At 41.6% G+C, this 27,274-nt stretch overlaps 1 protein-coding gene across 1 annotated transcript in view; it reads left to right on the top strand.

Moving 5' to 3' along the window:
• Nucleotides 1–323: 323 nt before the first annotated feature.
• LOC119436859 (uncharacterized) overlaps nucleotides 324–27,274 on the top strand; it is a 36,175-nt gene continuing 9,224 nt past the window's right edge. Inside the window, exons 1-7 of the mRNA XM_037703880.2 lie at nucleotides 324–577; nucleotides 4,536–4,736; nucleotides 6,379–6,465; nucleotides 10,249–10,312; nucleotides 16,324–16,459; nucleotides 19,516–19,660; nucleotides 25,848–25,981. Of these exons, the coding sequence (XP_037559808.1) occupies nucleotides 544–577; nucleotides 4,536–4,736; nucleotides 6,379–6,465; nucleotides 10,249–10,312; nucleotides 16,324–16,459; nucleotides 19,516–19,660; nucleotides 25,848–25,981 (801 nt within the window). The 5' untranslated portion in view covers nucleotides 324–543. The remainder of the gene's footprint in view (nucleotides 578–4,535; nucleotides 4,737–6,378; nucleotides 6,466–10,248; nucleotides 10,313–16,323; nucleotides 16,460–19,515; nucleotides 19,661–25,847; nucleotides 25,982–27,274) is intronic.

The raw sequence follows: 27,274 nt of genomic DNA, 5'->3' as shown, positions 1-27,274 counted from the left end.
ACTGCAAGCGTGCAACTCACATATACCTTGCAAGTCTTCCTGCCCCCCCTTACACCCCATAGAGTTTCTAAATAAAGATAGTAATATGAAACCCTATGTTACGTCCCCCCATCTCTTTGGCTTTAACGAAAACGCTAGCACATGACGCAAAACCAAAACTGAAACTGCCTGGCTAGTTCTTCCCCCCCCCCCCCCCACTTAGAAAAAATAATGAGCAAAAAAATTTGTAATGCCTATTATAGCCTCTAAAATTTTAAAAATGTCATTGTTTTAAGGTTCCTAATGTTTTGTTCTTGATCACAATACCCTTGCATTTGCAGTCGATCCAATCCAGCGTTGTATTGGTGATCGGCTGCATTAGTTTAGTGTCATTATTCCATGAGTGCACCGTGATTTACGGCGACGATGGCTTTGGATCAACGTAGTTAACGTAAAATAAATATCGCGTTCGGGGAATCGCTTTCATAATGCTTCTACAAAGTGTAAACTTTAGCAGCGAACCTATAATGAGCAAACAGCGTTAGATACGTAGATCTGATCGGCATGGCTGTCAAGGAGGTCACAGAAACCCAATCAAGTAAGTTTATTGTGTTGCTTATTTATGCTGATGCTAGTTTAGTAAATTGTTATTTTTAACTCTATGAACGTAGCGTTAGCCTGTTGCTCTCTTTTGCGCACGAAACAATGTAACGTGGTGTTATCTTTAAGGTGCGATAATTCTTATCCGACGGTAAGTGGGCGTTTTAGCGTTTGTTTTGATCGTGCTGTTTCCTCCACAGCTTACTTCGTTTATAAGTATCAACTCTGAGCGTTTGGTGCCTGTAATTGCTATAAACGCGCCTGCTTTACCTTTTCATTTAAAATGCGATAATTGCTTCAGCGTTTCATAAATCCTCCCCGATGTGAGACGCTCACTCCGTTTCATTTCACTGTCCAGTCCTTCAGTGTTTGTTTTTTTTTTTCGTTGTAAAACAGTCGGAAGGAAAAGGGACTGCTTTGGTCATATGTATGCCGGATAGTATGAACGAACGAATTTTATTATATGAAGGCGATGAGTAGGTGTGCCCCCTCTGCAAGGCAAGGAGTCATGTCAAATGATTCCTGTTTATGTAAATAGTTTCGTCCATGGCAGGCCTTACCTGCTAGGTGTAAAATATTTCTAGTGTTTATTGGGGTGGACGTAACAGTGTTAAAGCAGTAAAAAAATGAAGCTCACAAGTTGAAACATGGGCTTCAACAACTCTGCGAAATGTTGCATGACCCATATGTACGATATAGTTTTGGTTGATTTGCTTTCCCCGAACTTTCCAGACAGAAAATTTAATGCTAAACAAATTAATTGCAGCTTTCTCTTTTCATTTATATTATTTTGAAAATATAGTTCATACTTTCGTTGGCTTTCTTCAGCCAAGAAGCTTTGATGTCTGCTCAAGAAGTTAACTAGCCTTATTCCTCAAACCTTAACTCAAAGCTTGATGTACATTACATATTAAAGCCTGCATAAATTGAACTGCAAGACACATAAAGGCCCACTTGGTATGTTTGAAGCTTGGTATATTTGTTAGTTCATTGTTAACATTTGTTAATTCATTGCCTGTCTTGAAACAAGCAAAAAAAAAAAAAAAAAAACAGTTTAATAAATTGTGCAAGCTTCTGTTGCTTTATCTCTACCAAAAGGGCCTCCTTGCTTATATATAACTTTAGGTCCACGTTACGCCATGCAGCAATCCATGTGGGGAAAAAAAATTTATATATATATATATATATATGAACGAGACAAAAGGGGGACCGAGGAGCCGATTTTATTACTCATTCTCTTAAGAAGCCAACGAACACCGACACCAAGGACAACATAGGAGAAATTACTTGTACTTTCTAAGTGAATTAAAGAAATGCATAATGAAAATGGGTGAAAAAACAACTTGCCACAGCTGGGGAATGATCCCGTGTCTTCACATTACGCGTGCGATGCTCTTACCAATTGAGCTACCGCGGCGCCGTTTTCCCATCCACTTTCGGGGTTATTTATGTTTTACTACTAGAACTAACCCAGGGAGTCCTTAGCTATATATATAGTCATATCATTAGAAGCCAGCAATGACACCAAGAACAGCATAGGGGAAATTATCTGCGGTTCTTAATTGAATTAAAGAAATGATAAATGGAAATCAAAGTGGATGAAAAAACAACTAGCTGCAGGTGGGATACCAACCCACGTCTTCGCATTACGCGTGTGATGCTCTTACCAGTTGAGCTACTGCGGCGCTGGTTACCCATCCACTTTCTGGAGTTCATCTACTAGAACTAACCCTGGAAGTGTTAGCAGTTGGGAGTGTTTTTTCAGCCACTTTCATTTCCATTTATTTATCAATTTTGTTAATTCAATTAAGAAGCACAGATAACTTATCCTACGCTGTCCTTGGTGTCATTATTTGCTGGCTTCTTATATGACTAATAGAAATGGGGCCCCGTGGTTTCCTTCCCTCTTATTCATTATATATATATATATATATATATATATGGTTGTTTCATTTTAGCTGCACCAAATTTTTGAAAATTGCCTGTGACAGATAGCACAATTATAATCCTTGTTCTAAGCTACTCGATGAGGCTGCCATTACTTCCATGAGAAATCAAAACACCTAATTGAAAAATTAACATAATTATGCTAATTAACTTTCTCATTAATTATTTTGCGGCACATCTTTCAATCTACGAATTATAGCCCCAAGTTCGCAAAGCGTATCCACTTGCAACGAATTCTCAGGACTGAACCAGTTTCGAGATATTAATTTTCAAAGTGTCCGACGAAATGCATGGGCGTTCCAGTTAACTTAGTGCTTCAATGCATAAAACAGTGTTTTCCTCAAAAAGTTAACTGGAATGCCCATGCATTTCGTCGGACACTTTGAAAATCAATATCTCGAAACTGGTTCAGTCCTGAGAATTTGTTCCAAGTGTATCGCCTTGCGAACTCAGCGGCTATAATTCGTAGATTGAAAGATGTGCATTAAAATAAATAATTAAAAAGTTAATTAGCGTAATTATGTTAATTATTCAATTAGGCATTTCGATTTCTCGCGGAAGTAATGGCCACCTCATCGAGTAGTTTAGATCAAGGATTATAATTGTGCTATCTGCCACAGGCAATTTTTTGAAATTTGGTTCAGCTAAAATGAAACACCCTGTATAAAGCAATGTGTTTTATCTCTTCATACCTTTCTGGTTCTTGCTCTCATGTGTGATGGTGGGAAGCACATAAAACTGTATTTCCAAATAGAGCAATATGAATGAGGCATTTTGAACACACAGGTCTCCTGTAACCTGCCTCTTTACCCTTATTCTTCGCCCAAACTTCGTTAAATGGATTTATATATCTTGAGTTCACTGCTTTGAGGTTTTCAACACATTAGGCCCTGTAAATATGTTAAAGGGTATTGAAAGAACTTTGTTAAATTGAGGTTTTACTTTACTATCATGCAGCTTTGCAAGAAACAGGGCACGCTTACTCATAGATATAGATTTCGGGGCCTCTTCATGAGCAAGTAGCGAGTGCTCTCTAGGTCATGAAATTATGTTGGAGACAGCACAGAAGACATCTCATTTTGGATAAATGTGTTGCTTAGGTGTTAAAGGGGCCCTGAACCACCTCTAAGGCTTGGTGAAATAACATGGCCCGCGTGTAGCATACACTACTGTGAACATCTCAGCCAAATTTTGCAGTTGTACGCGGTGCGTGGAGCTTGCAGTCGGAGCGCGAAGTCACCTTTCTCTTAGACACTCTCGTTTCAACTTGTTTCAACAGAAGCCATGATCCTCACTTTTTTCGGTGTGCTTTATTTCGTAATAAAGCACATTCCAATGCACAGCTTAATAAAGCACATTCCAATATGGAGCTGCTATTAGTCGCTGCAGTCAGCTACACTGCGGCCGCCGCGGGGTGCCACCACGAGTTCACTGGCTAAGCGCACTGTGGCTCGCTGAGGACAACCGCGTTTGGCTTACGTTTAGCGCATCGTAGGCACCAAAATCGGAAGTCGTGGCATCTTCGTTAACATCCAAAATCAAATTTTAACTGCGCGCCACGGTGACATTTCGAAGGCGGAGCATTGTGGCCATGCCTGACTTCGCCGTAGCCTTCGCAGTGCAAGGCATTGAAGAAGGAAGGGGGAGCGTAGCGGAGGCAGTGTTTGATTGCCAATGACTCCGCTTCTGCTGAACACATTGAAGTACTTTTTGTGGCAAAGTATTCCTGAAATAGCCTATTTTCTCTTTAAATGTATTTCTCCACTTCGATAGAAAGTGGTTCACGGCCCCTTTAAAGTATGCTTCTAGTTGCTCCAGGTATATGAATGTTGCTTGCTAAAGGGGTGTCCTTTGAGTACCCTTTTACGAAATAATCCATGCCTTTGAATTGTGCAGCCATAAGTTCAGACCATGTACTTTATAAGACTGGCACTGTGCTAAGCAATTCTCCAGGTATTCTATTATTGACACTGCTTCAAAGGAGCACTTCTTGTTCTTTACGCAAACAGAATGGGATGGCCCATTGTTGAAAGGAGAGGGGAAGCGGCAACCCATCATCTTGCAGCAAAGTGTCACCATGCTGGCGTACATGGACAAGGAGAATCGATCTGTGGCACAGCAAGGTACACAGCAGCAGAGTGGCTCGTTCCTAGACTCGTTTGTCCCTGGCCACTCCAGGGACCTGCCCATCCTGATTGGAGCTGCTATGGGTGAGCCTTCTATTGTTTCCTTTCTTTTTCTTTGAAAACTACATATTGTAGTGTGGGGTACATGTACACAAAATCTAAGGCCTACTGACATCTCCACAGCAAATCTGTATTCATTTAAGTGCAGCAAGCACAGTAGGTTATTGACAGCACCATATTGCTGATGTATATAGGCTGTTTACTAAACTGACTACTTCCTGCTCACTCTGGCCTCATTTAACTGCTAAGATTATTAACATGAATATTATCTCTAAATAATGACTAGTGGCTTGCTAGCTGAGATTTATTTTTGGTAATTTTAACAAGTCATAATAGTGGTTGCAATGTACTCGCTGGCTTTCAAGAAGTGATTCTCATCTAACACATTGCATTACTGAAGTATCCAGTTGAGGATTTTTTAAAATTTATAAATGGGGTAGCTGGTGACACCCTTAATGGCATGTGGCATTTGTTGATAAGCAGCCACACCAGTAACATTTATTCTGTGTTGCTTTTGGTTTGTATATTATGCACTGTAGGAATAGTAACTTACGTAATTAAAAAAAGTATGCATAATAGTAAGTGACAAGTTTACTCGGCAGAAGCATACAGCTACTTCTGGATTAGCATGGAAGTCATTGTATACCTCAAAGAATACTGGCCTTCTTAGTGTTGGAAGTATATTGATTCACCCCTAGTAACAAGATATGATGACGTTAATGAAAAATTGTTTAATACTTCCAGTGAAAATGCAAAAAAAAAAAAAAAAACGAATGCAAACTGCTTCTATATACACGGTGTCCCAGCTATCATGCAGCACGATTTAAATAAAGAGGAACGGCGTTGCGCGAAGCAAGCCTAGTGCGTATTGTTTCCAGTACAGTGGAGTAGCCGCCAGTAATTTTTTCGTTACTGAGCTTTAATTAGCTAATTGTAATGAATTATCTAAATGGAGAAGTACTGTCCTAATTGTCAAAGTGTCAATGAGAAAATTGTAGAGCAGCATGAAAAACTCCGAATACAGGTTTCTGTTGCTTAATACGTGCTACATAAATGTGTTTTTCCGAGCGTGAAAGAAGCCCAGCGAATACACGCAGAATTACCGCAGAGGCACTTTGCGTGTATTCGCAAGGCTTCTTTCATGCTCGGAAAAACACGCACATATTGAGCAACAGAAAGCTGTATCGGGAGTTTTTCATGTTGCTCTACAATCTTCTCATTAACACTTTGATAATTAGAACAGTACTTCTAGAGTTAGATAATTAATTGCAATTAGCTAATTAAATCTCAGTAACGAAAAAAATACTGGCGGCTACTCCACTGCATTGGAAACAATACGCACTAGGTTTGCTTCGCGTAATGCCGTTCCTCTTTTTTTAAATCGTGCTGCATGATAGCTGGGACACCCTGTATATTAGTGCATTGGGTGCTGATTTTTTTGAAATGGATTGTTCTGTATGAATGCTAAGAGTGCTTCCAGAAAGTTTTATTTACTGTGTCACAGACAGCAGTGCAGCCTTTTTTTAAATCTACTTTTGCTCTCATGAACAGGTGAAAACTGCGAAGATGGGTAAGGAATTTATGTTCACTGAATCCAGGTAATGTAGTCAGTGTGTTGTAGGCATTAAGTTTTTTTTTTTTTTTGTGCTGGCCTGTTTGATGACAGGTGCTGTGGGACTCATTGTGATCATCCTGGCTGTAGTGGTGGTCTGGCACTGCTGTTCAAGAAAAACCAGTAACGATAAAGCCTATGGTAAGTGTGTGAAAATGCAATGCACTTGTGGAGAGCTGTAAACTGAATGTTCTTTTGCTTGATGTTGAGTTCCACATTTATAACACATTTCTGCTTGCTCTAAAAGCTGTGAAAGTAAGCTCTGGAAACATGAAGGGGATTTTTTTTTTTTTTTGAACAAAAAGCATTGCTGCCTCAACCAGGAGTGATGCTTTGTAATGCTTATGCTCTAAAGGCTAGGTTAGTACATATTCATGGTTATTAAGACCTACGAATGTTGACAAAAGGACAGCCACCACCATAGCTCAATTGGTAGCTCATGTGCTCGCATAGCAGTGTGTGTGACATCTGCATGTTACGAGTCCTGCTGTTGACCTTCTACAATCGGCTTGCATGAATTCACACTCCCATAAACCAAAATTTTGGTTTGAATTATGCACTATTGAATTAATATGCTCTAGAACAAAATTGCAGTATACCCCCGTTAACTCAGGAGATATAAAAACCGGATAAAATTTCGAGACAAGCGATATCACGAAAATTGGAAGCCTCTGGCCAAGCATAGGGCACATGGAGCCTTTCCAAAATACCGCTAGTAATATTTTCGGTCACTGTCACAAATATCGCCATCGGAGAAATCGACATCTACGGTGTTACTGGCATGGTGCCAAGACCGCATGATTGACACATAGTCAAGACGATTAATCCTCATGCAATATTTGAAGCCAGTCATCCATGCGTACGCTTTTTCAGGTACCCAAAAAGCTGACGCTGCTACTTTCTGCATTGTAATGAATTCCGAGCAGTTTAACTTCGAAAACCGAAACTACAGAAGAGCGCAGTTGTCACGCCGTTAGCAGATGCCCACGAGTGACGCGGCACTTACGCCTCACCATCGCGGGAGCATGAAGCGAGCATCCTTATCAAACCACGATCTTGCTGAAACTGTGGGCTCGCATGCTGGCTTCTTTTGGACACAGTGCATGGACTGATCGAGCCTGCTCGAAAGTGCCGATCATTTTCTGTCATTTTGCCCAAGATGACGATTACTAAGCTGTGACCACATTGATTGTCACTGATACTGTCCTAAATGAGAGGGCAAAAAAAGAAAGCCTGCAGATAGAAAGATGGAGGAAAGATAAGTGGGGGAGCGTGGCGTCTGGCTCAGCTAGCAAGCTGCCGCCGGGTAAAAAGCAAGGGCAAGCGACACTGCCCCGTTGTCTTTTCCCTGGTATTTTTGACGTCAAGATTTTGATATATCCAGAGTCTGGCGCAAAAACTTTTAGAGATATGAGGTGAAAAAAACATGGGTTGGTAACCACGGCCGGAAAAAAATTTCGGCTTAAGCGATATTTAGAGATATCAGAGTTAATGAGGGTTTACTGTATATGTGATTATATATACAGTAATGTACAGGTAAAGCAATTTTGTGGCTCCCTCTGTGAAACCTGAAAGGGGCCCTGAAACATTTTTTGAACATAGCAAGAAAACATTGCCAATCTGTAGAAGAGGGAGCTGTGGGGAACGTGTGACTCAAATATTATTGCACTGCATGCAGCAGGGAACTTACAATCTCGTGTCAAAAGCTGTGAAAAATTGCTTGCTCTCACTTTCGCAATGTTGTCATCGCAAGCAGCAAAACCCACCAACAGCTATTGGCTGATGTCGTGATTGCGAGAACATTATCGGTTATACAATTATTGCTCATTTGAGTTAATTAAAATGAAAAATATTAATGTTTGCTATCTCAGAAAGAGAGAAAAAGCATTTCATCTTTGCATTGCTGGTCTACACAAGACAGTTGTGCGTAGCTGTGGGCCTCCAAGATAGCAGTGGCGTGCTGCGTAGAGTAGATGCTGCAGTTGCCACAGGGTGCCGCGATGATCCCTCTCGCCGGTGAGACGCTCAGCTTTTGGTGTAAGCCTTGCCCTCTTGCCATCTCCCCTGTGTAGCGTCCAGTGCACTAGTGGAAATGGAAGGAGACAGAAAGCCACTCATAGGTGTGATAACTACACCTAACTTCGCTTATACTTGAAGGGATTTGAAACATTTCTGCAGCAGGAGATTCGTGAGGCAACAGTCCTTTAATAGTGTGGCCCTCTTTTGATTAGTTGAAAAAGTGTTTCAGGGCCCTTTTAAATGAAATCAAGCACATACTAAAGTTATTGGATATTCTGTGAAAGAGGAGGGACTAGAGGAAGCTCTCCTTGCACGCACATCAGAGTTGCAGATTATGATTAGGTCATTGATGCCCCCTGTAATATTGCTTCTATCGCAGATTATTGCTTGCTTAGACAATCTTTGCTCGCATTTTTACATTGCAATTGATGTACCACATAACTATGTCTTTCTTTTGTACTGTTATTACGTGCTTTTTTCTTCTTTTGCTTTGATTTGTTTGTTGCTCTATGACAATTTGATTTTTTTTTCTATTTTTCTTTTGATAGATTTTTTGTGTGAATCATTTACTCTCACTTATATTTGTATTGTATAACTTGCCATATTTTTGCCATTGTAATTCAATTATTTGTAACCCACTCCCCTCTATATTGCTGGTGCATTTGAGGGTGTATGGAATAAATTTGTGCTCATCGTACTTAGAGGCTTGGTGGTAGTTTTTGCTTTATACAAGTTTTTTTTTTTTCTCTTTTTTTTTCATGTTTTTTTTCCGGGTAGGTCCAGCGAACTACGATCACGTGGGGCAAATGGCTTGGATTTCGTCATCATTATTATATGTGGGCTATGCCTGCCTTATAGCTGTCTTATAATGATATGTTAAGAAGTGAACCAAAGTGAAAAATGACAATGACAGAAAAGAGTGACACAACGCCTTTTCCTGTTCTTGTCATTTTTTCGCTTTGGTTCGCATCTTAACATCATCATAAGTATGAACCAACTAGCCCAGCAACAAGTAGTGATACGTTATAACTGTCTGCAGTTTCTGATGACATATAACTACCTGGGAATCCAGAAATTTTGAATTAATAAACATAATCAAAATGTTTGCTTGAATTAGGCAGCTTCAATATGCATTGGAAAAACATGCCAGCCTGACCTAAATTTTAAGATTTGCTTGAGTTAACCAGAATTTTGAATTATATCTAAGTTTGATAGGGGTGTGTGAATATTCGAAAGTTTCGAATAATGAATCGAATAGTCATTATTTGTAAATGCGAATACTTTTGTAATACTTTTCGAATATTTCAAAACGTCAGCTACACCTAGTTAAACATAAAATTGGAGCAAAAGTACAGTAAACTTTTACCCCCACGGACATAGTATAGACATGAAACATGAGAACCTGCGTAGTACAGCACGCTACGTCGCTTAGGCAGCCGTACTTTGTTTGCTCATAATGCTCTATTTGTGCTTTTAATAAACAATGTTTCATAACGTACTATGCAATGACAGAAACTTGCTAACTTTAAGAATACTAGGATGTGAATGCCGTTTTATATTAATTGTGATAACGGCTGTTCATTATTTGAAATTATTTGAAAACTATTTGGTATTCAGTTCGATTCAATTCGCTTCTGGCATTATTCAATTCGGTCTCAAAAATCATTATTCGCACACCCCTAAAGTTTGAGTATTGGGAGTCAACTAAATATTAATTTTTTCTGGAACCTAAGATATAATGCAAGAAATGGATGCTCCTAATTTCCCGTGTTAGTCATGTCTTTTGTGAACACGTGCCTTTCTAGTGAAATCTTACTGCTGTTTCACATGAACTGATATGTAATAATTGAGTTTCTCTTTCTTCGCCACTACGTTAAATCATTGCTCCTTTTTCCCTTGTTTCAGTTGTGGAGAACCTGAGTCGCAGCAGCAGTGTATCAAGACCACCACCCGCAAGTATGGTGCAGAGGTGAATACTGCTTGTAAATCAGTGAATAATGGATGCTCGTATGGTAGTAAACTGCATTGTATTTTTCTGATACCCTTGTCATATGGGCAAATTTAGTTGCACTTCGAGCGAGTGCACTGCGCCTTGCTAAGTGTCACTTTGGTCGCATGATGCTAGAGGGCAAAACGAAGCGTCCTTCGGGATTGATGACAATGACTATGAAGCCAGGGTGTTCTCAGGGCTTATACAGGGTGTTCTTTTAGACCATACAGAATTTTTCCAAATCGCCTGTGGCAGATAGCGTAACTGTAGTCCTTGAGCTGGATTACTTGAAGCGGCAGGCATTATACTCACACGAGAAATTGAAATGCATAATTGACTAAATAACAAAAAAGGAAAGCAGTTTTGGGCTTAGTTGGCATGTCATCATTACTCGGGAGAGGGGTAGCACAAAGCAAGAGTACTGGATGACAAGACAAACAAGGACGAGCACTACTTCCAACTGAGGTTTATTGTGACAAAACACGGAAATGAGTAGTCTAGAAAATACAAAATATAAATAAACAATAGGCCTGCTTATCAAAGGAATGGCACAGGTCACAAAATGCTAAAGAACAGTGCTATCGCCTTATGCGGCGCCGGGGCTTTCTAAGAATTTCAATTCGTTGTCCGATGGGGACAATGATGGCTAACCTCAGTTGGAAGTAGCGCTCGTCGTCCAGTAGTTCTTTTGCTTTGCCCGACTGCCCTCCCCAGTAAATAACCAAATTTCACTAAATAACTTTTTTATGAATTACTTTACAGCACATATTGCAATTTACGAATTGTAGTGGGTGAGTTTGTGAGGCATATCCACTTGGAATGAATTCTAAGGATTGCATAGGTTCCGAGATATGCACCGTGAAACTTGCAGTAAAAATGCACTAGTGTTCCACTTAGTTTTATAGCAAACCGCCATTTTATGCATTGAAGCATGAAAGTAGCTGGAACGCCCTCGTATTTTGTTGCACACTTTTGGAATGAATATCTCGTAACTGGTGTCATCCTGAAAATTCGTTCCAAGTGGATGCGCCTCTCAAACTCACCGGCTTCAATTTGTAAATTGCAATATGTGCCATTAAGCAATTAGATAAAAAAGTTGATTAGTGATTTTTTTGTGAATTAGTGAATTCTACATTTCGATTTCTTGTGTCAGCAATGTCTACCTCATTAAGTAATCCAGCTCAATGGCCGAAGTTATCATGAGGATTACGCTATCTGCCAAAACTCTGTATGGTCAGAAAAGATAACACCCGGTGGGATTCTATTAATATTATTGACTTCTATAAATATTCATCTTTCATTATGAGAAAAGATAAATGATTATTAACAAGAACCTTTGCAATAAAGTATAGAAGTACAGTCAACTTCCGTTAATTCGACCCTCACGCGACCAGCGAAATTGATCAATTAGCCGGCGGGTCGAATTAAACAAGATGTAGAAAAAATGCCAGAACACATTTGGCAGTATTTGCCCTAATCTAACATGCCCCTGAATAGAACGCGTGACCGGTTTCTAGATGTCCAAAGTAGAACACTAACGTAGGAATGACATCAAAGCTCCTAAACACAGTAGAAGTCAAACATTTGCCTGATTTCTTAGCAAGAAAAATTGTTGCACAAAGGCGGCCAGTTCTCTAAAGTCAGCTTCGCTACACAGTTTTAAAGTCAGCTCCGTCGCAATACATCTGTGTTATGTGGTAAAGCATACAATCATTCTGGAGGCGGTTTTGGTTTCGTTCCCAATTGCACCGCGTGGGCAATTTTGGCCCAATGTTCCTTAAAAAAAGAAAGGCGGGCTTTAGACTTGGGTAAATATCATAATCATACATTGTGAGCTATGGTTATTACTTGAAAATATTCGTAGGGCGGGCAGAAAATAAGTGTTTTCGATGAGAGGTGATGTGTGTTTAATGCATTCACTGTCCCCAAGCTCCTCCGGGACAGACTCTGCCACTGAAGGGGTCGCTATCGGAATCCCTATAGGGGTCAGGCACATGCGTTCTGACTGGTCAAGTTTAAATTATCCGGTGAAGGCCAATTTTAGGATCGAAATAACAAAAGTTTGGACCCATAGGAATGCATAGGCGCCAGCAAGGACCTGCGGTCGGGATCTAAATAACCGGAGGGGAATTAACAGATATCTACTATATTTGTTAACATGTCTATTCGTTTTAAGCCAACACAAGCGAAAGAACATATCCAAAATCAAGGCAATCAGAATGGCGGACTCTGTGTTGGATGATTTGGCGCGTGCTGCAAAGGAATGTTTCAAGCATGTTTTAACTCCACTGATGTCACGGGGATGCTCATAACCTTTGAAACCAAAAGAAACTGGTTTCAGGATCAGTGCCAAGTCTGCACAGAGTATTAGTGTCTTTAATTTTGAAGCACTGCTACAGTGGCTACGCACTTTGACGCAGTAAAGGGAGTTCGATGACTGCACTCGCTGACGAGTGCACTCCACAGCAAGTGTCACTAAACCTTCCCTAAATTTGCCCTAAAGTTGTCACTAAATTTGCCCATCTGATTGAGCTGTAAACTTCTTTTATTATTATCACATCACTAAGTGTCAACTTCCTGCAGAGCTGGAGGTATCAAAAGGTAAAAAAAATGCACGCTATACTGTTTGAACTCACTGACACGAAGTTTCAGTTGACTTGCTACCTATAGCGAATATCTGGAGGTTTGGTGTATTCTGCATTCAATTTCATTAGAAGTAGTTTGCTCAGGCAGACATTTCATGTCATCTAAAGATGTCAAATTAAAGAGTGCCCTATTTACTAGCATCCCATCATGCACAAGAAAAGTTCCCTTGGTGAATGATGTGAACAGTAGTAAAAGGCGCCCTGAAGCACTTTTTATCGAAGTCGAGAAATGCATTTGAAGTTAGACTATTTAAGAAATTCTTTGCTGCAATAAGTTTTTCAATGCATTCAGCAGAAGTGGAGTCATTGGCAATCAAACCAAAAATGGTCATTGACATACATGTACGTCATCGCTTGTACATTTAAAAAGCGCGCCTCTTTCGATCATTTCTTTCGCTTGGCATGTGCTGCCACTCGACGCGAACACACGGAATTTTTTACTTGCGTCAATTCCTCTCCGTTCTTTTTTTTTTTTTTTTTTTTGCAACGGAGCGTCGGCTATCGCTCGCGCATCCGGGAGTGTGCGCGGCGGTGGCAAGTGCGCACCTCTTTCGATCATTTCTTTCGCTTGGCATGTGCTACTACTCGACGGGAACATGTGGATTTTTTTACTTGCGCCAATGCCTCTCCGTTTTTTTTTTTTTTTTTTTATAGCAACTGCGCGTCAGCTATTGCTCGCACACTTGGGCGCGCGCGCGGCAGCGGCAGCAAGTTATGGTTTTCTCCTGCAGCGGCTCCCGCTTGTTGCATGCGCTAAACTGATGGCTATCTGGTTTCAAATCTCTTAAGGGTGACCGCTTGTTGCTCGATCGTTTATCGCTCACCACGGCGCGATTACACCTGTTCCCGGGCAGGCGCGTATATACACAAACGATGCTGCCGTTTTTGCATTTCCTTTTTTGGAGACCACAAAAGCTCTATCGCGCCTTGTTGGCGATAAGACTCTTCGCTTCTCACTTGTTTCTCACTTCTCACTTGTTTCGGTTTCCGGACGTGCACACAACCATTTTTCAGTTCGCTTATCTTCTTATGCATGAATAAACATTGTGTACTTTACAACACAAACAATTTTTTCGTCACTTTACTGTCATTCTAAAAAAATTACGACCATTTTTTTTCGAAATACGTTCTTTCGAAGAATTTAAATCAGCAATAAAAAAAAATGAACCTTGAGGGGTCGCATTTGGCGAAATAATTCGACCCTCAAAGGGTTAAGTGTTCTGTGATTTGAGGCTAGTTAAGTGTTCAAAACTAGTCAAAATTAGCAATACCTGACGGCTACAACACCAATAAGCGGGGTGGCCAAAGCTTAATTCCTACGTGGGTGGCCGTGGCCGAGCATGAACAGACAATAGTCGGCTTCTTTGGGACGTACTTAATTATTACCGACATTCGAAAGCAGATTGTTGCTTACTTCAGACTGCGTCAATAAATATACACAGTTACCTGTAGGAAGAAGCACACTGATCCAAACACCCTTCTTGATTGATGTCAGCTATTGGCCAATAGCAGCCGCGTACAGGAATCTGCTATATTATGAAAGAAAGCATCTTGAAAAGAGTGAGGAGCAGGCCTCTGTTAAAAAAAAAAAGCATTTGATAGAAAGGTGACTTCGTGCTCTGCTTGCGAGATCCACGCGCCGTGCACAACTGCAAAATTTGGCTGAGATGTTTGCAACAGCATATGCTATTCGCGGACTGTTTTTTCACCAAGCCTGAGGGGTCGTTCAGGGCCCCTTTAATAAATAACGTCCATCTGAATATTTAAGTGAAAGTTCAAGAGAAAACTTGTGCAGAGGCTTGTTACAGCATGAAAAGCTTAGCTTTATTCTATTTGCAGTGGAATGTATAAATATTTCCACATGGCTTTGTGCACACATAGGATGCGTAAAGCCAAACTGGTTAGTCAAATTGATGCACCATTACATTATAGCTCTGGGAATGTTTTGAAAGTAATCCAGCAGTATACTTGTCGTATTGTCCAGTTCACTTCACAGGCTTGCTTGCACATTTACAATATCATGTTGCTACAATTAAAGCATGTTATCTTGTAATGTGCATACTTGGCTCTCAAACTCATTCAAGTGTGAATATTTTGTGCTAAGTACCATGCCATGTCAGTGGCAAACACAAGAGAAGCATTTCACTTTAGTCATTCTTCTGCTGTGTTTTTGCTGGTAACATGTGTTCTATTTTGATTTACCACATTTTCTGGTATGTACGCTGCAGCCCTCCTCTAAGCTGTTTCGGAAGAAAAGTTGGTGCATAAGTCACATTTGTGTATAAAACACACCTTTTTTCTCAATCTGTTCGGTGAAAAGGGACTCCCATTGTATTCTTTTGTATTCCCATTACAGAATAATGTGGTTAATGTCCTAGTGTAGCTGATGTGCCCAATCTGCTACCACAACAATACACAGCCAAAGTGGATGATGTATATACAGCCAAGGTGGATGATGTGTTATGTGCTGTTAGAGCTGAGCATGAATCTTGAAGATTTACAGTCTTTGTCAAAAGTATATGAGCTATGTTGCCTATAACCGGAACGCTGTTTAAGGCTGTGGTATGCAACAAGTTCAAATGCTTTCATAATGGTAAAAACTGTCATACTCACCATCCAGAGGTCTATGGGTTAGGAGACCACAGGACCCGTACCACACAGCCGGACAACATAAATGAAAAAAGTGCAGAGTAGCCTGTATACTTTTGACAAAGGCTGTACAGCATACTAATCTGAATGCCTTCTTCAATGTTATATTTAGGAAGTTTGGCATTTATGTTTTGGAATGTTCTTGTCATACTTCAGTTCATGATCTTATGGTACATTAGCTGGTCCCTTTGGCGCTCTGACTCAGATTTCAACGATGTTGAGCCCTCGGAGCCAGAGAAAGCGTGACTGAGCCAAATCTTCAGCTGCTCACCTGAGCAATCGGAAGCCGCAAGAGTAACCACGTCGAAGTGTCTTCTGTTTTAAACAAACAAGGCGCGCAGGCATCGAGGCACCGCCATGCATGTCGTCACGGCAGTGGCCATGACAATAATGGAAGTTGCAAAAGCCACGCGACCAAACTCAGCCATTTCTATTTCACGTTCATAGGTCGAATGGGAGAGCGCCTCCCAGTGCTCTGAGCTGTAGCGCGCTGCTCTAAAAAAAAGAACAAGCCAAATTTGTTCCGAGTGCTCTTCGAGCACTCAAATGTTACACACGCCACCATAGTGCTTGAAAAGGACCAGTCGAATGTACTATTAGAAAGCATGTTCACCCTTTTATTATTATTTATTTATTTTTGTGTATTTGCCAAATGAGCATATTCAGTTTCATGTATTTACTCCACTTGTTCAACAGTGACTCTGTGATCTTCCTGAGTGCGAAGCCTCGCCACCCGACTGGCACCCGGCTGGGCGGAACTACACCAGATGGAACAGGATCGGTTGAGAGCATGTCACAGTTGCACTTCGGGCATCATGGCTTCATAGGAGATGTAAGGCTTTATTATATGCAATCCATGGAAATTTTGCTACTCATTGCAGCTCCAACTCCAAGAGCCAAGGCTCTGTAGACTGCCACTATTGAATCTCTCGTGCCCTCGATTTGTTGTAGCCGGACAGAATTTTCCTTTAATGTATAGCGTTCCATTATGAACACTGTCTAAATTTGCTGTACTAGAAAAATAGTTCATAACCAAGAGGTTTCTGATGGCTTGCATAATTTGAAAGTGTATTTGTGTATTTATGTTAACTGTCGGGCATTTAGCTCACCATAGCTATGTCCTTTGTTTCCTTATTGTACTGGCAGTCCTTTACACTCATTGACGCTGTGCTGCCGTCTGATGTTTCTTTTTTTTCCTTCTTTTTTCGTTCTAGCTTCCTCACTTGCAAGAAGGTTAAGCACTCTCACTTAAGTGCCACTGGGTCTTCTCTGATTATGGGACAATGATGAATCTTATGTCTAACAATCATACTATGGCTAAAGTGTTCAGTTCTTTATAAACCACTGTAGGCATACAAGAACTCTGTTCTACCCATGTAGGATAGCAAACCGGACGTGCATCTGGTTGACCTCTCTGCCTTTGCTTTCCTTTCTTTTTCCTCCTCCTCTTCCTACCACTCAACCCAAAGCTGCATATTTTATTCACAACCATGACTGCCACAGTTTCATAGGGATTGAGTGCAAAGATGCTGGTGCACTGAGATTGTGGTGACACGTAAAATAATGCGAGCTGACCAAATTAAATCTGTATTCCTCCACGCAACACCTGTAATAGTCTTGCTGTGCCCTTTGCCCCCCCCAAAAAAAAGAATCTTTTGCTTTGTGCAGTATCATGCAACTTGTCAGCCGTTTTTGAACACTTTGTAACCTTATCAGGAGCTGGAAATCACACACACACCAGTTGTGCTGTGTCGGCAAAGATTGGCGGCATTCACTTCTGTGGGTAGCCTAATCTTATTACTGCCTTCCGTTGTCTTGGGCGCACAATACCAAGTAGCTGTGCCGCAGCAAAGAAAAGCAAACAGATTTGTTATCTTGTGCAAATCATGTCCTTATCATCATCAGGCAGCAGATAGGACGCAGCAACTAAAGAAACTTCAAGTAATCAGGCAGATCTTGAAATGTCATCTTCGGAACACATGAAGTCTGCAGCTGCCATAATGTGTGTGACACAAACACTGCAGTAATTCTGATTTGCGTCAGCCAATAGGAGCACTCCCTGCGTGCCGTGTAACTGCAGTAATGAATCACGAAGCTATAGTTTTCCCTTTTCGCACTTGCTTTTGTTGCTTTTACTTCTGCTTGGAGAAATACAGCACTACGGCTATCAGAATCTCAGATTTTGTGTTTACGGCAATATCGAGACGGTGGTGCTGCGTCAACAGGAAGCCGCAATCAGCAGTGTGATAGCACCTCCCAATGCCTGATTTTCTTCATTTGGAAGACAACACACTAAAAAAGTGCAATTTTCTCAAATTCTCCTGCGCATTTCTTCTAAATATTTTGCCACGAGATAAAGAAAGGTCCTAACATTAAAAAAAAATTTGAGCAAGTCAGACATTTAATTTCCGCATCCCCCCTTAATCGCCTGATTTCTTACGTTTTTATGTATTTCGAATTTTGGATGATGCGAATTTTTTCACCATCCCGAGAGATCCGTATCATGGAGATTCTACTGTATATTTATATATTGTGTCCCACTAGTGTGTTTGTAGGCATATAATACTTTCCAAATGGCACCCATGCGGAGTAAACTATTTGTGGCAAATTGATACACGACGCTAATACTTGTAGTCTGAATGTCCTGGTGTCTAGCAGTAGGGAATAGCCACGTGGTTCTTGGCATTGGTTGTTTGCTCTCTGGTGTCAAAGGCTGTGCATATCTACAGATTTGTATTTGTGAATGAGCAAGAATTGACTTGCTGCTTCAGAAAAGTCACATTTCACATTTACGTTACAATGGGTTTCTTTGAAAGAAGGATGTACATGAATTTTTATCATTAAGGTCAGCATTTTCTAAATAGAATTTTATTTGAAGTACTGTATTGATATACATCTATGCACACTGTCAGGATAACTTTGGTGAGGCTGATTGAATCCACGCAGATCATGACAGGTAAGCATAATGGGCATATCTGTGTGCTATGACGATGGGTGTAAAAATGCACATCAAAAATTAAATGAAATTTAAAACTGGGCAAGTTGGTCTGGTTTCCTAATTAGTAGAGCACAAAGAGACAGAGACAATTGAAGAACATGGGAGGAGTACTTTCTATCAACTGCAAGAATTTTGTTAGGTACAAGAATTTTAAAAAATTGGTGCAAATTGGTACACTGTTTTGTTCAAAGTAGCATGGAGGAAATTGTTAGGTACAGTGACTTGACAGAAATAAAGTTTTATGATGCTTTCTTGCGTCAGGCATGCTAACGTTTATTTTCAAGCTGCACAGTTCTAAAACAGGAAAGTAGTGCCTTTCCCAAATGAAGTCAAGGGCCTTATGTAATCTCGTCAGGTTGGCATTATGCCAGTATGCCAGGCAAAGATAGTAGTATTAATGTAAACAGGGGGCCATCCAGGTAAAATTATTTGGAAACGGGTGTTTCGGTTAAGGTTTTAAAGGATTTTAATCAATTTCCATTTGCTAAGCATCTTTTTATTGTTCTTTTGTCCCGATCCAGTGGCTATGGCGTTCTACTGCTGTATGTGAGGTCACAGGTTTGTCCCCGGCCATGGCAGCTGCATTTTATGGGGGCGGAATACAAAAGCGCTCACATGCTAAGATTCTCATGCATGTAAAAGAACCCCAAGTTGTTTTAATTAATCTGAAACTTTTCCCACTACGACAGCCTGCATAACCCACTGTTCAGCTTAGGGATGTTCAACCCCATAATATGAATTTTAAGTTGAAGTTTCTCAACAAAGTTTTGTGAAGTGTCTTACGTATACTACAAGTCTAATTTGTTGATTGAGTCTTTTGTGCTGGGCAGTAGTTGTGTAATGTTGTTATTGACATCATCTTTAATAATAATAATAATTTTTTCCTGCAGGTCGGAGGGGCACGTCCTTTGAGTGAGTGTGGGGTTCATACAGTGGATGTGCCCTACACTCAGCCATCGTCTGCAGCCAGTCTTGATGGTGAGGTTACTCTGCAGGTGCCTTCGCTCAGCCAGTGCAGCTCTTACAGCCACAGAGGTAGGCGCAACTCAGACAGTGCATCGTTTTATTTTACCATGCTAGCAGTCACCGTGAAGGTGTGTCATGTGCTTTGCGGGGCTATATGCGAGTTTAAACTGTGCTGAAGAAAAAGTGTGGAATAGTGGTAAGCAGGCATATGAGGGCGTATACATATTGTATGGAACAAACTGTTGCACTTTACAACAGCTAAGGGTACCGTACAACAGCTTTCTCTCAGTGATACCCAACTTTAGTTTTTGATGCTAGGCACCAATGACATGCTGTGCTGCTATTTTCGGTAAAATAGCAATTTTCTTAATTTTCTGGTTCCAAGAATATTCTCTTTGGGGGGTCAGCAGAAAGATATATTTATTTTCCGCCATAAGACGGGAGCCATCAGTCTTCATCATTGTAGTGTCTCTTTATTCTTTGCCTTTATTATTTTTTTTAGATGTGTGGGTACCAAAAATATGAGTGCGTGCAACTGGTGCAAGGATGCAGGGTCTGCTTTTAGGAGGGAATGCTAACCTGAAGGGTCAACTTTTGAACCAATGCTCCTATTTGGATGAAGATTTCAAGGATGAATAAATATTCTGGCACTAAAATACCATATTTTTCTGTATATAAGTCGCACCCCCCCCCCCCCCTCCAAAACGGCAGTTTTTCCAGAAAAAAACGTATATAAATCGCACCGGTGTATAAGATGCACCTGTTCATTCGACAAGCTGTTAAAAAAAAAATACAGTACCGTTTCACTTAGTGAACGCGGGTCACCCGCAAGCATATCAGTGCCATTCCTATGGAATTGCGATAGCAATGATATGGACACTCAAGGCGCATTTCTGCCATCGAGGTCGCCGCAATGTTCCGTATAAAGTCCAAGGGTGATAACATCGTCCCCGTGAGCCGTATGCTGTATGTGCGAGTGAGAGCATGCGACTGTGAGCCAAATCACGCACAAGGGAGGAAAGTGGAAAGGCAGCGCGGGGAGAGAGGGGGTCGGATGGCTTGTACTTTGGTAGCAACTGTGTAGTTAGCACAGCGCAGCGCGCCGTATCTTGGAACGCGATCTGCAGATGCGACGACTTCGTGGTCGACTCATAGTCGGCCTGCCCCCGCTTGTGTTGCTGCTCTGTTGTTCCCGCATGGCTCTCGGCAACTCGATCACGAGATGAACCCAGTACATCCATAGCGCGCGCTTCGCGTGGCCATAGCATCCAATCCGATTTTGTAGGTAGTTTTTTTTCGAAAGAAAACATATAAGTCGCACCGTTCTATAAGACACACCGACGGAAAATTCAGAAAAAAATTCAACTTATACACCGGAAAATACGGCAATATCTGACATTTTTTTACTCTGTCGAAGAAAAAAAAAATTATAATCACATTGCACAACCATGTGTGTCTGCTTTGAAAACTATAATTTCAAAAATAATTAAGATATATGCGCTTTCACTAAATAGTAGACATGTCATGGATGGTCTATCATACAGGATAAGGGTATCTGCTTGCTGTTTTTTGTAAACAATGATTTATATGAAAACAAAGCTTTAGTTTTTGGTTTCAGTGTATGTCAGATAGCTTATTATTATTTTTTTTTCTGTTCAAAGCAATTTAGGAATTCAAGAAGTACATAGTCTGGCACATTTTGGCTGCATGATTTTGGAAAGGATAGTTTTCCTAGATACTGAGTTAGGTGAAAAAATGCAAACTGAGAGAAATCAATTCAAAGATTTCAAAGCATGTTACTTTAATTCCTTGGAAATGGTGATCAATAAAAGGCTCCTCCTGCATATTTTAGACCATACTCTTCTACCTGACATTGTTTAGTGGCAGTTGCTTCAAGCTTTCTCCTGTTTCCTTCAGTTTTGGAGCTGTCCAGAGCCTTTATCTGCACTCGTGAGATGCTTTCCTTAGTCGCTTGCTCAACGTGATTCCTTGTCTGCGTCTCATGTTCCAGCTCCAGCTTCTCAGAAAACCTCTCGATTCTGCCTGCACCCTCTCCACCCTTCTCAAAGACAAGGACTCAGTCTTGAGGCACCTCTTCTATACTAAAGCATCAAATAATTTCTTTGCATTTTGCATCTGCATCCTAGAACATCGTCCAAGGAGCTCTGACTTACTAAGCTTGTTGTATAGAGGCACAAGCTCTTTTGCAATGTCTCTGTGAAAGGCTTAGCCTCTAGAGACATTCCTAAACATATTACTTTTTTCTTGCACTTTTTCTGCGCACTATGCTGTAGCCTGAATAGGTCTCTTATAACTAAAAAGGGTAAAGAACTCTTGAGCGAGGGCATTCATTATGCATTCAGTTTCACTTACGCTCTGCAGCTGTGTTTTGACAACAGCATTCACATGTGCTTTCGATGAAATTTGCGCACCACCGTCATGTGGGGGAAAAAAACAAGATCATTTTCTTTTTTTCTACAGCACAGATAGCAACCAAACTTGTTGCGAAGCTTCTTTACTAGTTGAGGAGTCCAAAGCAACGTACATGTAAAAATACATGTTTTTGGTGAAAATCACCATTTTAGCCCCACATCCCCCTTTAAAGGGACCCTGAACCACATTTTATTGAAGTCAAAAAATTTATTTGAAGTTAAATTAAACTATTTCAGAAATACTTTGCCACAAAAAGTACTTAAGTGCGTTCAGCAGAAGCAGAGTTATTGGCAGTCAAACACCCCCTTCGCGGTGCTTCCGTTCCTTCTTCATTGACTTGCACAGCGAAGGCTACGGCGGAGCGGAGTGTGCCCATAACGCTCCGCCTACTGAACGTCACTATTTCCGATTTTGGCGCCTATGACGTGCCAAACGCAGTTCTTGTCAGCGAGCCACAGTGTGCTCAGGCAACGGACTCGTCGCGGCACCCCACGGCAGCCACAGTATCTACGCTACGTAGAAGACCGCAGCTACATGCAACTGCACGTTTTCTTTGTGCACGACAGGGCTTGAGTGCGCGCTCGCGCTTATATGCTCCTGTCTGGCTGTGCTACGTGGTGCGGACCAGCTTTGTCCTGCACCAGCTTGACCGACAGATAGTAGCCACATCCAACTTGCACATTTTGAAGTTTCAATTGCTCATTACGAAGCGGTCTGCCAAGGCATCTAACCAGGAGCGGCCAGGAATGAGTGCACACTGGCAAACGTGCGTGTGGTCTGACCTTATGTTTCGCGTGGTTCAAGGCTAGTTGAGTGTTCAAAACTAGTCGAAATTAGCGAGCCCCGACGGCTACAACACCGATAAGCACGGTGGCCAAAGTTTAATTCCTACGCGGGCGGCCGCGACCGAGTATGAGCAGACAATAGTTGGCTTCTTCCGAAAGTACGTAATTAGTATTATCAAAATTAGACAGCAGATTTTCGTTTACTTCAGCCTGTTTATTAAACTGCGTCAATAAATATACACAGTATCAGTAGGAAGAAGTGCACTGATTCAAACACCCTTCTTGACTGATGTCAGCTATTCGCCAGTTGCAGCCGCATATGGGAATCTGCTATATTACAAAATAAAGCATCCAGAAAAGAGTGAGTAGCAGGATTCAGTTGAAAAGAGGGCGTTTGAGAGAAAGGTGACTTTGCACTCCGCTTGCGAGCTCCATGCGCTGCGCACAAATGTAAAATTTGGCTTAGATGTTCACAGCATTGTATGCTATTTGTATGTTATCCGAGGACTGTTTTTTCACCACTCCGAAGGGCGGTTCAGGGCCCCTATAAAGGAAAGTTTGGCCTATTCTGAAAATGCATAGGTCTCAAATTTGTGTTCGTGATTGTATTGTCACACAAAACAATGGTATCGATGATTTGCTATGCTAGCTATACGTGTTTTAGTTTTTAATCACGCTTGCTGTCTAATGACAGTCCTTTGTTATTTCTTTGAGTGATCAAAGTATTTTTGAGGATTGTTGATTACGTATATTTTTAGTGTATTCAAAGTGACAGGAAGAACTACATAGATGCTCAGTACTGATGACTGTGGAAGCTCAGTGGTGATGACTGATTGTACGTTCACCTGTTTCAATAGTTTTAAAAGCCTGAAAACATATTATACTCAAGTACCGTAAAATTTATGCAAATGAGAGAAAGTTGACAGACTAAAGTGTTGTAGATCCTTATAGGAAATTGAAGACCACTTCAAAGCAAAAGTAACTCTGAGAGACTCCTTGTAGCAGCCGTAGAGGAACAGCTGGTGAAAGCCTCGCTTTCTCACTTTTTTTCTCATCCTCGGGCACAGAAATGTCATCTTCCTCAAAAAATCAACATACTTGCTCTTAGTGTTCAAATAAAAAAGTCGCAGTTTCGCCCGAAAGTCAAAGCATTTATTGTGATAGCAAATTAGCAGAGAGCCATACGAAGTAAGGATAGTACTTTTATCGGCCGTATCGACTTGTAAACATTGTATCACTAACTAAATTAACAAGCATAGCGTCAGCGTGCACAGCAAACATGAACACATCATACTCGATGACCATGGACACTTGCTGTCAAAACACTGGCATGAGGAAACACGGCAGCGAGCGAAGCGACCTTTGTGCTGTTCTCTATTGCTTTAATGCAAACTAAGCACTGAGAATGCACAGCACGCACAAAACTGAGCCGCCGCTGCACCTAGACTGTGCCCCTAACGCAGATTGCTCTGAAGATACGGCCGCGCGAATGCACACAGCTGCCACATGCGCAGTTGCAGCTGGAGTCTCGTGATGGTTAACTGCTACACAAAATGTCACAAATTTGACGCAACAGTGAAATTTGTAACGACTTGATAAATTTCGTCTTGCAACATTTACGGAGAAATGCAGCCTCATTATATCATAGCGGAAGGGAAGAATAAAATGTTGGCTTCGGAAAGATATGTGTGGACGAGCTGACCAGTGGTCTATTAGAGTAAGAGAGTGGATATACTAAGAGCTGGGAAACTTTAGGGCATCAGAGAATCGAATGTATTGATGAGGTTTGGATCGGAGGCATAACATAGGTGCAGGATAGTGCTTTGAGAAGAGTTTTTTGCCCTTATGTGGTCTTAGTGTTATTGCATAACTATAGCGCAAGCTTTTTTTTTTTTTTTTCCAAGTAACCAGCCTGATCACTTTATTATTTGGAACATGCGAAACCCCCACTCCCTTTAGTTTTGCTCTTTAAATTGCTGCGAGCTTAGCCTCTGGAAAATTGTAAAGCCATCATTTCAGTGGTGGGAAGCAGATAGCAATACACCAATTTCATAAGGCGTTTCACTATGTGGTTCACTACCAGCAAAGCATGAAGAAACAGACGCAGGGAGACAGTGGGTCATGGGAAAATCTTTCAGATGTTTTATTACACATGACGGAAAAAAATAATCAAAACGTTAAAGCAAAACATTGCAGGAACAGGGCAACAGTGAGTCAAGCTACTAAAAAGAAGTCACGAGTTTCTGGTGAACTACTAAGATTAAATGAAGTAACACGGCATGTACTTCAAAAGAAGTGACGATCAGCCTCCCAGCTGTTGTCGCATTGGGTTCATGTGGACTCAGTCAGGGCAGCAGCTGCGTGGCTAGCGTTGATGTTGCTGTTACTGTTAACTGTCTAGTGGTGGTGTAGGGTCTGTGGCTCTGGTGAAGACAGGCGATGTCGCGCTCCACATACTGTGTCAGGGCTTCCCAATGGTTGTGTCGGGCAGCCACCCAGGATCCTCGGTCCTAGTTCCTGGTGACCCACGAGATGCCATCCAACCGTCGACCTCACTCTTACTGAGTGGGTCCTTGGGTGGTTGCCTTAGTCGGTGGTTCCAAGTAGTTGCAAGGCACTAGGAAGCCACAAAACTTGGTAGAGATAACGCATACATTGTCTTGTGGGAAATTCAGCTGGCTGCTTGCCACTGTCTGCCATTCTTTGACCATCTGTTTCGCCACCTCAAATTTGGGCACATTCTCTCCACTTGCCCAGTCATGGCACACAGCACTCTTGGAGCAACACTAGGCCACTTCTCTCAGATCTTGTGCGCACTAGACCAAACCACACACTGTCACCGTGCCTCATCCTCATTGCCTGACTGTTTTTATTCTTTGACTCATCACACTGTGCTCACTATTTACACAACACTCACTGCATTGCATGTATTTTTAACCCGCAGTTGTTACAGGACGCGTTTGTGGGAAAGTGCTGTGGGTGGAGCTTGCTGTAGTGCATATAAGACAGTTTAGAACTTGATGGCCCTTTTTCTACAGGTTTGGAGGACTCTTACTACAACGTCTATGGCAGCAATGATCTAACATTGAAGACCAGAAGCCTTCCATCATGGGGCAGAGCCAAGCAACGGCCCCTGTCCACCGAGGATGACTTGAGTGAGCTCTATGCCAAGGTTTGAGCACTTAAGTGTTTTCTCTTCATAGGATTTGTTATGTTTATTTTGTACTGTTATGTTTTGTATGTGCTATTGTTCTTTGTATAGCTTTACTAAAGAGGTCAACAGTCGCGTAGCTGAGGAAAGCATTGACTAAATTGAAGTGTTTAGTACTTTCTGTTATTTATTTGTGAACAATAAACTGTTCTGTTAGACATTAGATACTTGTCCTTATTCTAAAGCTCAATTCACTTAAGGCCTCTGTTCCTCTCATGCATCCTGTGAAGTTCGCAATATTGACATAAGTGGGGTGTTTCTTATGAAGTAGTGAATGATGCAGCTAACCATGTTGTGTATACCAGTGCTCCCACTTCTGCGCCAAATGCGCCAGATTGCGCCATACGAGATTTGCTGCGCCATCCTGATAAAAATACACGATTTTGCGCTGAAGGGCGCCAAAATTAGCGACTGCGCATTACATGTGTAGCTGCAGTGGCCCGCAGACGTGCATAGCCCGCATGACTAAAGCGGCTTCATAAATAGAATGTAACGTTATCTATACATCGGCGACCGATAATTCGGGCTCGATGGGAGCGCCTAAAAGTCCAAATAATTGGGAATCGGAAATATCCAAATGCGCCAGAAAAGAACTGAATTTATTCCGCCAGTGGACAAAAAAGTACCTTTTTCTCGGTTGACCACTTTCGGGGATACGTTCACTTTCGCAGGATTTCGCGTCACTAGCGTCAGCGTCGGCATACTTAGTATAGTGTGCCAGGAATGCTATCATCCGTCGATGTGTCCAGTGCTAGTCGCGCGAAATGTCGCGAAAGTGAAAGTATGCCCGAAAGGGATCATCCAAAAATAAAGCCTAAGTTTGTCAATGCGGTCCTGCGTGCACGTACGCTTACCTGCGATCTGGTCAGTCCGTATCTCTGCCATTGTTATGCTGTCGCCACAAATAGACGAAAGTACAATTAATGCATGCATTGAATCTTCAACCTTTGGCAACAGGACCGTGAATTTGTAGCGATGCCTTTTCCGCCGCCACTCCTTGCGCTTCGTCAGTGGTATAAGAGCGGCGCCCCACCTGCGTTGTGTATACCAGCCAGCAGAGAACGATGGATGATAAGGGCGGCATTTAGAATCGAACGAAATGCATCCCTACGAAATTGCCGCGCAGTAATACACTGCGCTATCATAGCCGAATGACGGCGTTTTTTTTTCTTTTTTTTTTTTAACAATCAGTGTCCTCGTCGGCGGAGACATCGAGGGTGTAGTCGGCGCCGCTTAAACAGCTTAAGCTGCCGC

This window comes from Dermacentor silvarum, chromosome 1 (genome assembly GCF_013339745.2).
Source record: "Dermacentor silvarum isolate Dsil-2018 chromosome 1, BIME_Dsil_1.4, whole genome shotgun sequence".
In the NCBI taxonomy this organism is placed as follows: Eukaryota; Metazoa; Arthropoda; class Arachnida; order Ixodida; family Ixodidae; genus Dermacentor; species Dermacentor silvarum.
The sequence above is the reverse complement of the archived record's forward strand: the minus strand, read 5'-3'. Positions and strand labels throughout refer to the sequence as shown.